At 37.7% G+C, this 11,334-nt stretch overlaps 3 protein-coding genes, 1 long non-coding RNA gene and 3 other non-coding genes across 7 annotated transcripts; 5 read left to right on the top strand and 2 right to left on the bottom strand.

Annotated features, from left to right (window-relative positions):
* Positions 1-100: 100 nt before the first annotated feature.
* On the bottom strand, positions 101-2,051 carry LOC133872331 (fructokinase-like 1, chloroplastic). The gene is made up of 2 exons (XM_062309820.1): positions 1,232-2,051; positions 101-1,082 (listed from the first exon to the last, which is right to left on the bottom strand). Exons 1-2 carry the CDS (start codon positions 2,003-2,005, stop codon positions 387-389), a joined length of 1,470 nt encoding a protein of 489 aa, XP_062165804.1. The 5' UTR covers positions 2,006-2,051; the 3' UTR covers positions 101-386.
* A 207-nt stretch (positions 2,052-2,258) lies between these two features.
* LOC133872332 (protein transport protein YOS1-like) lies at positions 2,259-3,855 on the top strand. Its single transcript, XM_062309821.1, has 2 exons — positions 2,259-2,431; positions 3,557-3,855. Exon 2 carries the CDS (start codon positions 3,560-3,562, stop codon positions 3,791-3,793), a length of 234 nt encoding a protein of 77 aa, XP_062165805.1. The 5' UTR covers positions 2,259-2,431; positions 3,557-3,559; the 3' UTR covers positions 3,794-3,855.
* A 2,343-nt stretch (positions 3,856-6,198) lies between these two features.
* LOC133872335 (heme-binding-like protein At3g10130, chloroplastic) lies at positions 6,199-7,145 on the bottom strand. The gene has a single exon (XM_062309823.1). The coding sequence runs from the start codon at positions 6,995-6,997 to the stop codon at positions 6,380-6,382; it is 618 nt and encodes a 205-aa protein (XP_062165807.1). The 5' UTR covers positions 6,998-7,145; the 3' UTR covers positions 6,199-6,379.
* Positions 7,146-8,300: 1,155 nt separating this feature from the next.
* LOC133873647 (uncharacterized) lies at positions 8,301-11,143 on the top strand. Its single transcript, XR_009901140.1, has 2 exons — positions 8,301-8,576; positions 10,597-11,143. It is a non-coding gene; the product is annotated as an uncharacterized LOC133873647 (long non-coding RNA).
* Positions 8,676-8,766, top strand: LOC133874430 (small nucleolar RNA snoR26). The gene has a single exon (XR_009901290.1). It is a non-coding gene; the product is annotated as a small nucleolar RNA snoR26 (small nucleolar RNA).
* On the top strand, positions 8,880-8,971 carry LOC133874432 (small nucleolar RNA snoR27). The gene has a single exon (XR_009901292.1). It is a non-coding gene; the product is annotated as a small nucleolar RNA snoR27 (small nucleolar RNA).
* Positions 10,178-10,269, top strand: LOC133874431 (small nucleolar RNA snoR27). Its single transcript, XR_009901291.1, has one exon. It is a non-coding gene; the product is annotated as a small nucleolar RNA snoR27 (small nucleolar RNA).
* Positions 11,144-11,334: the final 191 nt, after the last annotated feature.

Raw genomic sequence — 11,334 nt, 5'->3', positions numbered from 1 at the left:
TGATTATACTGAGTCTTTCAAAGCTAACCTAAAAAGGGCGATATGAGAGAGAGAGAGAGAGAGAGAGAGAGAGAGAGAGAGAGAGAGAGAGAGAGAGTACTGACTACAAAAACTCTGATTCCAGTAAGAAGAGATAATATGTATCTCACCAAAAAAATGCACATCAAGTGCACCTATAATCTGTGATTCAAGATGATTCGGAATCCAATAAATTTGACCATGCCAGAGAACAATTCATGCAATCTTCTAAAAAACTTCTCCCTCACCTTCATGGCAGACAGTTTCTCAAAGCTCCTGATAACATACAATAAATTTCTCAGAAAATAGAAACCATCATGTTTCAGGATCTGCTCTGCCACGTTAAAGGTACAGAAACCTGTTCTGCTCTACCACAATGAAGGCACATAAACCTGTTCTTTCAAATTTTGTGTTGCACTCTCAGTAGGAAAACCTCTCACTGCACCAATAGTCCACTGTGATATGATTCCTGCAGAAATTGCAAAACGAAGCTGCCTCTCCAAAACATCTTGATTTTCGAACATCTCAGGGTTTGTGGTCAACTTTCGCATAATCCCTGCCACAACAGCATCACCAGAACCAGTCCTATCGCAAGTAAATGGGGTGATGAGCACATCCTCTGTTCCGATCACTACACCATCAAATGAAGGGGCATAGTAATGAATTCGAAGAGTTCCATCAGTCACGAACAAAAATTTAAGACCATCATGCCACAACGGAGAGATTTCCTCACGGGTATAATGGTAATAATCTCGCCTCCGGCTCTTGGTTTGATCAAAATTATCAGCGTAGTATTGAGGCCTGTAGTTCCTTTTCCTCTCATAATAATCTTCATCTAGAAGAAACTCAAGCTCTTGCCTTGAAACCTCAATGATGTTTGCTTCATTCCAGGCTTTCTTGATTATTTCCCTTGTCTCATCACGCGATCTCCACAGAGGCAAGGGCAAATTCAAGTCGAAAAATATAAGACCTCCAAACTTTTTAGACCATGCAATCGCTCTAAAAAGGGTTGATTGCAATGGGGGGGATGTTAGAACTTCTGAATTAAAATGAAAAATTCTAGCCTGCAACAGATAAGATAGAGAAAAAAACATTTCACATTCAGTGCAAGAGCATTTTCAATCAAATGTGAAACTCCAACAAAATAACACAAATTCTCACACTAAATGAGTAGAAAAGGCTATAAAGCAACGATTTTCTTTTACGTAATTACCTCTTTGAGCACAGCAAGGTTCAACTCAGAGCTAAGAAGCGAATCCTCAGCGGCCTCTTTCACCGTCTCCGCCCACATCCTCTCATCGTCAAAATTAAGCTTCACGTACGTGCGCGCCGTCTTAGCATTCCCATCGAACTTCACAGCCCTCGTCTGCACCTTCTCCATGTTCATCGCCAACACCAGCTCGTCCCCAAGCTTGTCCTTCCCAACCTTGCCCATGAACGCGGCTCGCCCGCCCAGCCTCACGTGCGATATCGCCACGTTGGACGGGGGCCCACCTGGGGCCCTCACGAACTCCGGCGGGTCCCACTGGAGCATCTTCCACTCCGAGTAGATGTCCGGGTGCATTTGGTTGTCGGACACTCGGACCGTGGGCACAAACTCTTTCCGTGCGGCGCCGAAGCAGCAGATCAGTGGTGGGTCGTCGTACGGGAAATCGATTCCGTCGTCGTAGTCGCCGAATTCTGGGTCTGGTTCGTTGGCTTCGACTGTGCCTTTCTCGGCTTGGGTTTTTCTAGAACTCTTTGTTTTCTTTGGGGGAGAGGTGGGCGAGGACGAAGTGGATCCCTTTTTCCTGCCTCGGCGAGTGGGTTTTGGCGGCTCGACAGCTCCATTTGTGTCGCCGTTGATGGAAGCTCGAGCCACGCTCCGCTTTGGCTTAGAAATTTGCGCGAGTGTTTGAGGCTCTGAAGCTCTGTTACCTCTTGGAAGTTTACAGCTTAGAAGGAGTGGAAGCGAAAGAGAAGGTGGGATTAGCTGAAGTGACGACATGGTTGAATGAATTACTCATTCGAAGAGGGTTTATCCATGTTTGACCTCACGGCTATCTTGGACAGGCAAAAGTTCTTACCGGGTCGCGACGATTCGGGTCGGACCAGTCACACGGGTTAGTGGATAATAAACAGCAAGTATGGATTAAATCCAACGGATCTTAGCTTCCGCTTACGCCAGCGAGACATTCCTAGCCGTTGGATGTGAAAAAATGCGACTGTGATGAAGACGTGGACCTATCAAAGTTAGATACTTCCGAGAAGGGAAAGGCATTCCTTCTTACATCCTTGTTCCTCTTCGGTCTCCCTGTTTTCTGTTGTTGTAGAAATCAGCAAGGTCAAGGGGTCAAGCCTCAACGCCTTTGCCGGGGAGAGTTGTCGTTTTCTGGGTCCAATATATTCCTTCGCTGGTTGTTTCTTGTCACCGGTGAGACTTCCTATGATTTTGTTTTCGGAAAGCACCTTATATCAGTATGTTCAAATTTTTTAAGTAGGACCAACACAGCAGTATTGGATATGTTTTGATCGGTTTTGTTTGACTGATTAACTGGAGATTCATCAATTTCTTTTTTCTGTGATAATCACCAATTTGTTCGCTTGAAAAGTCCCACATCTGGGGATTTTAGTGTTAAGGATTTTAGTTCTTGTGTGGGTAGGACTCGAGAGGCCATGATGTTGCCAAAAAAAAAAAAAAAACATATTTCCATAATGTTTGTTCAGGGCTATTGATTGTGACAGTATATATGTTTGATATAACTTTATCCTATGTTTTTGGGAAAAATAGTAAGTAGCCTAGTGTTATGTGTTAGTCTAATAACGGTTGATAGTTGCAGATGGAGAGAATGAAAGGTAATCCTTCCGGAGGGATCTTGTACAAATATCTCTATGGAGAATTAGAGTTCATGTGTTCACAGGGTTCGGGTTCTTTACCTTGATGCTTACCTAGCTCTGACGGCAGCTTTGATTGGCCAACTTAGATAGTTCCCATATAGGTTATCAACTATACCACAACACAAAGATAGAGCAAACCTACTACTAAGAGCAAGTTAGAGAGAATGAGGGGGATTAGCAACCCCATTTGTGTTGGTTATTGATGTATAGATTCTTTGCATTGAAGCAAGCTGCATTAGCCTACCTGCCTCTGTGTCAGGTTACCAGCCAGTCACCATTGGTGAACTTGCAATGTCCAGTAGGTCATTCAACATGTATATGCAGAATCTTCTTTTTCCCTTAGTTGCTAGGAGAGATAATAATCTAACACTTACCAAGCCTAATCTCAACTCTTTACTACTTGAGCCAAGGTTAGAATCTTGTAGAACTCTCAAAAGATCATGAGAAAGAGAAGCTTAGAAGTATGCTGTTTTTGTGGTGTGTATATATATATTATGCTTTTCCCTTTTCAATCAAATATATCTGACTCTTGGGTGACAACTTAGGTACTTTCAAGAACATCTAGATTCTTTACGCATGAATGAAAAGTTTCCACCAATTCCTCCTATGAAGTGTTTTATACTGAAAATGAAATGTTGATTCCTTCATCGATCATGTACAGAAAATGGGTTTCTGGACTTTCCTTGAAGCCTTTCTTCTTTTTGCAAACTCATTGGCAATACTGAACGAGGATCGGTTTCTTGCTCCAAGCGGATGGACCTTGATAGAAATTCAAAGAGATGCGAGGAATTCACTTAAAGGGCAGATCATAGGGCTCATACACGCATGCCAGTTCTTGAGACTGCCCCTCATAATTTTGAATATCGTCATTATTGTTCTAAAGCTATTCAGTGGGTAAGGTTGATAAGATTGCTCGCTTGTGACATATATTTATCTCTGCACATAGTGAATTATTGCCTACTCAGGTGGTGTGATAGGATTTTACTGAGTTTCGTTGATGGATTGTGATGGATTTGTAAATATGGAAAGGGGTTTTTTTTTTTTTTGGGTGGGGTGAATAAAAGCTTTATTACTCAAACACAACAAAACAACACTCCAGAGGCCTGGAAACTCGGTTCAAACAATAACCAAACACAACACCACAAACAAGATACTTGATCAATTGACTCAATGAATCTTCCCTTATATATGCTACTGACTCGTTTATATAGAAAAGCTATTGTGACTACAATTGTAAAGATGAAGACATGATCCTACTGATAAGAATAATCCCAAACAACCTGATAAGAATAAACTTTTAACAATCCTTACCCCCGATTCTCATGAAGGAGGGGAGGGTGTGTGTTCAATGTATTGGTCAGAGGCTCCAAAACAAAGTGAAGTCATAGCCAACCAGTTAATCTCATGAGTTAGAAGAAATAGAGACAGCTGTTCCAAATATCATTCTCAATATCTTATGTTTCCCTTTGTTCTTTCTTTCAGTTTTTTTGACAAATTACGTTGTCAATACTTTCAAGGGATTTTTTTGGGGCTAATAGAACTTGAGGAAACTAATTATATACTGATCAAGTGTGATTAAAATGGGATAAATTAATTGCATGTTACAATTGAACAATCAAGATAAACGAAAGGATATTATAAAAATTTGCTTGGTGTAATGGCGAGAACTGGTCATGATAATGAAATAATCCTTCAAACTTAGCAAAAATATCACCAGCTTCACACATTATAATACATCTAAAAATTTGCTCTTATTGACACCCCTTTTTCTCATCTCACGTCTTCAAGTTCCCAACTACCCTACCCTTTGCGCCTTTTCAATATATTTTACTTATAAAAAAAAAAACTACCCTATTGGCACCAATATGAAGATTAGGGCTTTACGCCATAAAGGGGCATCAATCGATGAAGGATATGGCTTAGGTATTGTAAAAAAATTATAGCACATCTCTTGTAGTTTTTTCAACAGACAACTTGGGTGCCAAATCCATCTATGAAAGGTTATGCTCACGGGTTTGTTTGACTTAGGTCAAGTTTTAATTAAAATTAGACGTATTAAGATTGAGATATGTATTCCATAACAGGACACATGGTCCCAATCTCAGCTAAAACTAGACCAAATCGAATCTACTACTCACGCCATTGGGGAGTTTTTTCTCCAAAGAGTAGAAAGAAAAGGGGAATGTTCAGGAATGCTTTCAAACACTTGTGGGAAGCGGCCACTGAGTGTGCTCGAGAATTAGCACATCTTGAAACTTTAGGAGCGGTCCAATTCTCAAAGCGAAGAAGCTGTGCTTGAATATCGACCATCACTTGGAGTACAAGGCAATTTAGAAAACAAATTACCTTTGTTAATGGCTAGAACAGTGAGAAGAGAATCCCCTTCTAGCTAAAGGGAGCAACAACCAAAATGTAGAGCAAACCGAGCATTTAGGATATATGGGCTCAAAGAGTTTAGACTACAAACAAGCCAAGCCCAAACCTTAGCTATATATTTGGCCCATTTGGGTTAGAAACATGAGTAGGTTCCACTAACACACTTTCCAAACACGCCCCTAGGGTTAACCCAATCAAACGTCAAACCCCTATAAAATGTTGAGAAACTCCTCTCCTTGGAGTCCCTGCTTGCTTTCTCGTTCATCCTCTTCCTCCTCCTTTTCCCCTGAAAGAAAATTTAATCCTTTCGAGGACGTCATATCTGTTCCACTGAGGTATGAATGATTCAATGTCTTGTGGAGGTTTTCCCCGAGATGATCTTCTTTCATAAACCAAGAAGAAAAAAGAGAATCTTTTTATTTTTAATTTTCAACTCTTTTTTTTTTTTTTTTTTTTTGGATTTTGCATAATTTGGTTGTTGCACTGGTACTGAGGCTTCCGTGCGAGTACTAATTTGCCGGTTTGCCTGCTATATTTGTGCTAAATCAATTGTTGGGATCCGCTTTGCAGCTTAAACCTTGAAACAACATGTTTCTGCTGCCTGTAATGCCCTCACAATGTTTGCAGATTTTACTTCGCAATGAAATTTTTGCGTTTGCCCATGGGTTATTGGCTCTCAGGTTGTAGAACCGTAGAGAGCATCTCATTCTCATGCATCTTAATAAATCCCTCGTTGGAGCAAGTCCCACATCGATTAGATTTGTGGGGGAGGAAAAAAAAATCCCTCGTTGGAGCAAGTCCCACAGATGGGTTTGATGAAATGAGCTTATTACAATTAACAGAATGTGGGTGAAGAGAATTCCTCCAATTGATGTCTGTTCTCACAGCACATGATTTCAATAGAATTTACAGAACATGTTATCTGAATTTAAATCAAAATTTGCCCTTTTATTCAAATCCCATAACAGAGAGTTGCTTGAATTACACATAAGTATCAGCACCTGCATTTAAGTTGCAGTCTTAATCTGTGGACACTGATGAACACTACAGAAAAGAAACAGAAAAGACTAAAATCTACTACAGTGCAGCAAGCATTAGGCTTCAAATTTCACTCAATCGGGATCATAACCTCATTGGTCCTGAATGGAGGCAAAGTCCATGGTGGGTTATACCTCGCCAGTAAGAATTCCCCAGTTACCTTATACCCATCTCTCTCCAAGCACTTCTTCAGCTTCTCCACCTTCTCCTCAACCACGGCCTCCGTCGCCACTCCCCCAAACTTCACAACCCCATACTTCCTCTCCCCCTCCTCTCTTATCACCACCCTCTCATCCACCGGCTTAGGCGCCTCCTCCGCCTTCTTATACTTATCCGGCAACAAGAATTGCATACTCACCATGTTCTTCTTCTCCTCTTCCCCGCCAGCCTTGGTCACAACCGGAGCTGTCATGGCAATCTTTTCACCAGAGCTCTCTTGGGTCTTCGTTATTACCGGTGCCGTCATTGCAATCTTCTCCGGCTTCGTGTTCTGTGGGTTGCCTAAGGCGCCAATGTAATTGGCCAACACGGTAAAGCCGCCGTCTTTGTCGCCCTTGAACTGTGACGGATCAAATGTGAATTCAGCTATCACCGACGGCACATATTTTCGGATTTCGTAATCGGCCGAGGATTTAATCAATTGGTATTTCGGGGTTTCCACGCTGATCTTTCCCAATATCATGCCCATCTCGAAGAATTTACGTTGGACAAAAATATTTGGTTATAGGACCGATGATGTTGGTGTCGTTTATAGGTTTAGAGAAGAGGGAGTTGAATTTTCTCTGGATAATGGATTGTTCAGGAAGTAGGTTGTACATGTAGTGATAATTACTTGGAGAGGGGGTTTATATTTTCTGAATTTAGTTATAAACTAGTGGCGAGGAATTTGGTAGAATCTGTGGACTCTATTTTTACACGACTTCAAAGTTCAAAAAATGATTTTGAATTATTGCTTTATTAGAGTATATACACAATTTTCTTTTTTGAGAAGAAAGAATCCTAAAGACCAAAGAGTTGGGATAAAGTCTTTCTTTAAATTATTTGGTGAGAAGAAATTTTTTTCTAATGCAATTTATTAAATTGATACCTATTTTTAAAATATGGGATTTTTTATATATAATTTTAAAATATGAAAATCCCATATTTTGTTAAAAATAGATATAAAAATTCAATACTTTAAAAAATAGATATTAATTTATTAAACTAAATTGAAGGAATGTTTTGCAACCAAGTATCTGTTTTTTAGCCCACTTTATTCATCTTGAATTTTTTTTTTATTTTAAAAAAAAATTGTTTACCCGTGGAAAAAAAAATACTATTGATATAACCTAATTGAGTCTGAAAAATCATAAATTTAACATTTTGAGTTAAAATAATGTTTTCTGAAAAATATTTTTTGTATTTTTCGATGTTTGGAGCAATCGAAAATAATGGTCAACATAAATTATTTTTAGTTTGATCGTAAAAGCCTATTTAATTTTTGAAAAAATATAAATACTTTTTTAGATTTAAACTATTCATTTTTGCAAGTACGTTTGTGATAATCCGTTTCCGTCATTCATTAAATAAATGGCCAGATTCTAGCCATCTTCGACGGAATCCAACCAACTTAGATTCCAATGAAACTAGTCGAAATCTAGCGAATACGGTAGGAATTCGGCCAACCAAAATTTCGGCTCTTCGAAATTCGGCTGTACTGGGCTAGATTTCAGAGAAAACTGGCCAAAATTTGGCCACTGTCTTCAGATTCCGGCCTTTATCGCTGGAATCCAGCAACATTAACCGGAATACTGCCAGCGTCACCGGTAATTTTTCATCGTTGGTAATTTTTTTGTACGAGTCAAACGTCAAAAATATTTTCAGAAAAATTATTTTTTCTAAAATATAATTTCTTTAAAAATATTTTATAACAAAAACATTTTAGGTTGAAACAAACATATGACAAAAATCTCAATATTTTTCTGGTACTCTCTGTGGATAGGATCCAGGAATCCAAGTCATATGAGAATTGACTAAACGACTTGTAGTAAAAGTTCTCTGTAGCAAACGACTTGTAAGCAAAGGTAGTGAAGTGTTGGATATCCTTAGCCCATGACTAGGTTCCATTAAGAAACTTTCCAAACACGCCCTAGGGTTAGCCCAATCCCGCCGCTAATAAATTTGAGTAAAAGCTCCGAACAAACCCTTTTGCAGCTAACCATCTTCTTTCTTTTCTCTGAACCCCTTTTTGACATTGTCTGTCTAGGTTGAAGAAAAAAAAAAATCAGGTATATTTTGCAACCTTTGTCTTTCGATTTTTAAGGTTTTTGTTTGCGCGTGTGAATGATAATTAACTTCTTGGTGATATTTGTCTGTTTTTTACTTGATGAGCATCGGTGATGATTAGAATCCATTGTTATCCTTGCACTATGATTGTTTGTGAAGAAACTTATGGGGAAAGTTCTTTCTGAGATGCTCTTCTTTCATATTCTGAAAGATTTTTTTTTTTTAATGTTTTTATCTTTTTCTTTGTAATTTTTTTTTTTGTCTCAGTTTTTGTGGGCTTTGCATTGCATATGATGCTTATCTTGAATGGATCAATGATGCACGATAAAATACTGCGTTATCTATCTGGAAAGTCCTTAAAGGACTTGAAGATAACTGTAATTTGCTGAGATCCCCTATTTATGAACTTCAAAAAATAGAACTGTGATTTACTGGGTCACACAATTTTATTCATTTAGTGTTTGAATTTGCATCAAATTTGTAAACTTTTTGAAACCAACTGAAGTTTTCTCACATAGTCACATGTGTTAGTTTGTTATATCATTTCAACTGAGTTGCATGTTAAGTGTTTGGCACTTCAATTCACTGGTCATATGGAACTATGTTTACTGTGTGTTTAATCGATCTTATGAAACCATCTGAGAATATTACTAAGGCCTGTTCAATACTTGCTGACAAGTCCATAGTGTTTAATTCATTGATTATGAGATTGAACAGATAATTGGAATCGTCTGTGGTTTATGATATATGTTGTTATTGTTCTTTTATCAGCAGTGAGGAAATTTGTTAATATATTTTTCATTGAATTCTGAAATAGTTAGTGTATACAAGGTTGTAGGCCTTGCGCGCGCGCGCGCACACAATGGAATCAAATCAAATTAATAGTTAAACTAATGGAATCAAATCAAATTAATTGGCATTGACATTAATTTGTTAATTAAATTGATATCAAATCAATTTAATTAATTAATTATTCCTTTATGGGAGGAACAATTACGATGTATACTAATTTTGAGGGTCCCTAACCTAGCTTATAAATAAAGAGTCTGTGTACTCTATCAGTAGGCATAGGTCAGAAGATACCTCTTTAATATATTGTTATTTTCAGAGGTTTTGAAACGCTTGAGCAAAGATGGTCGGAGGTAACCCGCTGCTTATTTGTTTAGCATAATTTATATTGTTTATGCTTTCAGGCCTGCCATGGAACATGGAGCTGCTATCTTTTATTTTAATTTTCTGAAAATCAGCTACCAGTCTGAACTGATTTTGTTATTTATAGGTTGGTTTCATCTCTATATCCATGATCTACATGAATAGAGATGAAGCCTATCAGTCTTGATGGCCTTTTGTCCCGTCATATATGTCCCTAAAAGATATCTTGCAGTTTCTTTAAACTTTTCTCAGTTGCATCCTAATGTTTGTTGGATTGAATGACACATAATCATCTGAAGAATCGTTGCTTGTAAGTTTAATCAATGACTTGGATTTTGAAAGACGTTTTTGGTGAGAGTGAGGATAGATACTTAAGAGGACTACCTTTATTTTTATTATACAGTATCATTTGTCAGGAATTTGTTAAATTGATTTTTTATCAAGTTTCTCCAATGGATCGATGATGTTTCTTTGAAACTGCGTTATCTATCTGTAACTTCCTAAATGGAATTGAAGATACTGATAAACATTCTGAGATCCAATATTCTGAAAATAATATCCGTTTCCATACTCTTTTTTTCTGCAAACTGTTTTTCCCTGGTTTGGATTGATGTTAGAGTTGGAAACGCTCTTGTTCTATCTTGTAAGTGTCAAAATATCATAATCGAACGCCATATGATGTTCAGAGAATAAGTGTATTTAAACATCTACCTAAGCATTTTAACAAATTTAGTGGCTTTTTGCTGTTTTCTTTCACTTTATTATGTGTTCCATACTTCGTGTGAAGAGATCCTTATCACTTACAGATTTGGCTTTTGAAGATCTTAACTTCTTCTTCTTTTTTAATCTTTTTTATTATATACATCCCAGAGTTGGTTGGAACTTGGAAGTAGTTGGAAGAATGGAAGGGATTTTCCTTGAGTTTGAAAGGAAGATTTAGTGAGTATGAGAAATATTTTGTTGGTTGAAATTATCTGCAGCAATTGGAAACCTGAGAGTATTCATGATTTGAAAATTAATCCATTGATATCTGATATCCCTTGCGTTGCTCAATTATTCTCGACTATCTTTTGTTTAGATTATTATCTATGCTGTGAATCTGTGATCCATTTCCTTATTTATTTCTGACTATCATATGATTCTGGGACAACCAGGAAAGATGAATCGAATGTATTATTTTTGTTTCTGGTTCCATATTCTGCAGTGTTCCACATGGCACTGTTGGGGCAGGTGACTGAGGTGGTTGGTGTCGCTTAGAACTTTACAAAGAATACATATAAGGAGTTCAATGTTAATGTAGTTTTTATATGTTTTTCCAAGCTGTATATTTCATCTGGGTTGTATTCTACTGTTACTTGTACATGTGCTTTATGGCATGCAAGCACATTGTTTTCAATGGAAAATGTTATTTATAAAAGTGCATTCCTCCACCTGCAAGCTCATTGTAATTAATAATAGGGTAAAAAAATAAAAAAAAATCAATTTTAGTCGCTGGGTTTTCATGTAATTTCAATATAGTTTTTAGTTTTTAAATTTAGACAATCTGTAAGCGTAGTTAGGTTAATTACAATTACAATTTATAATTTTTTTTTATTTAGAGAAGAACAA

The sequence above is a fragment of the Alnus glutinosa genome, chromosome 7 (assembly GCF_958979055.1).
Source record: "Alnus glutinosa chromosome 7, dhAlnGlut1.1, whole genome shotgun sequence".
Taxonomy (NCBI): Eukaryota; Viridiplantae; Streptophyta; class Magnoliopsida; order Fagales; family Betulaceae; genus Alnus; species Alnus glutinosa.
This window is presented reverse-complemented; position numbering and strand designations above follow the sequence as displayed.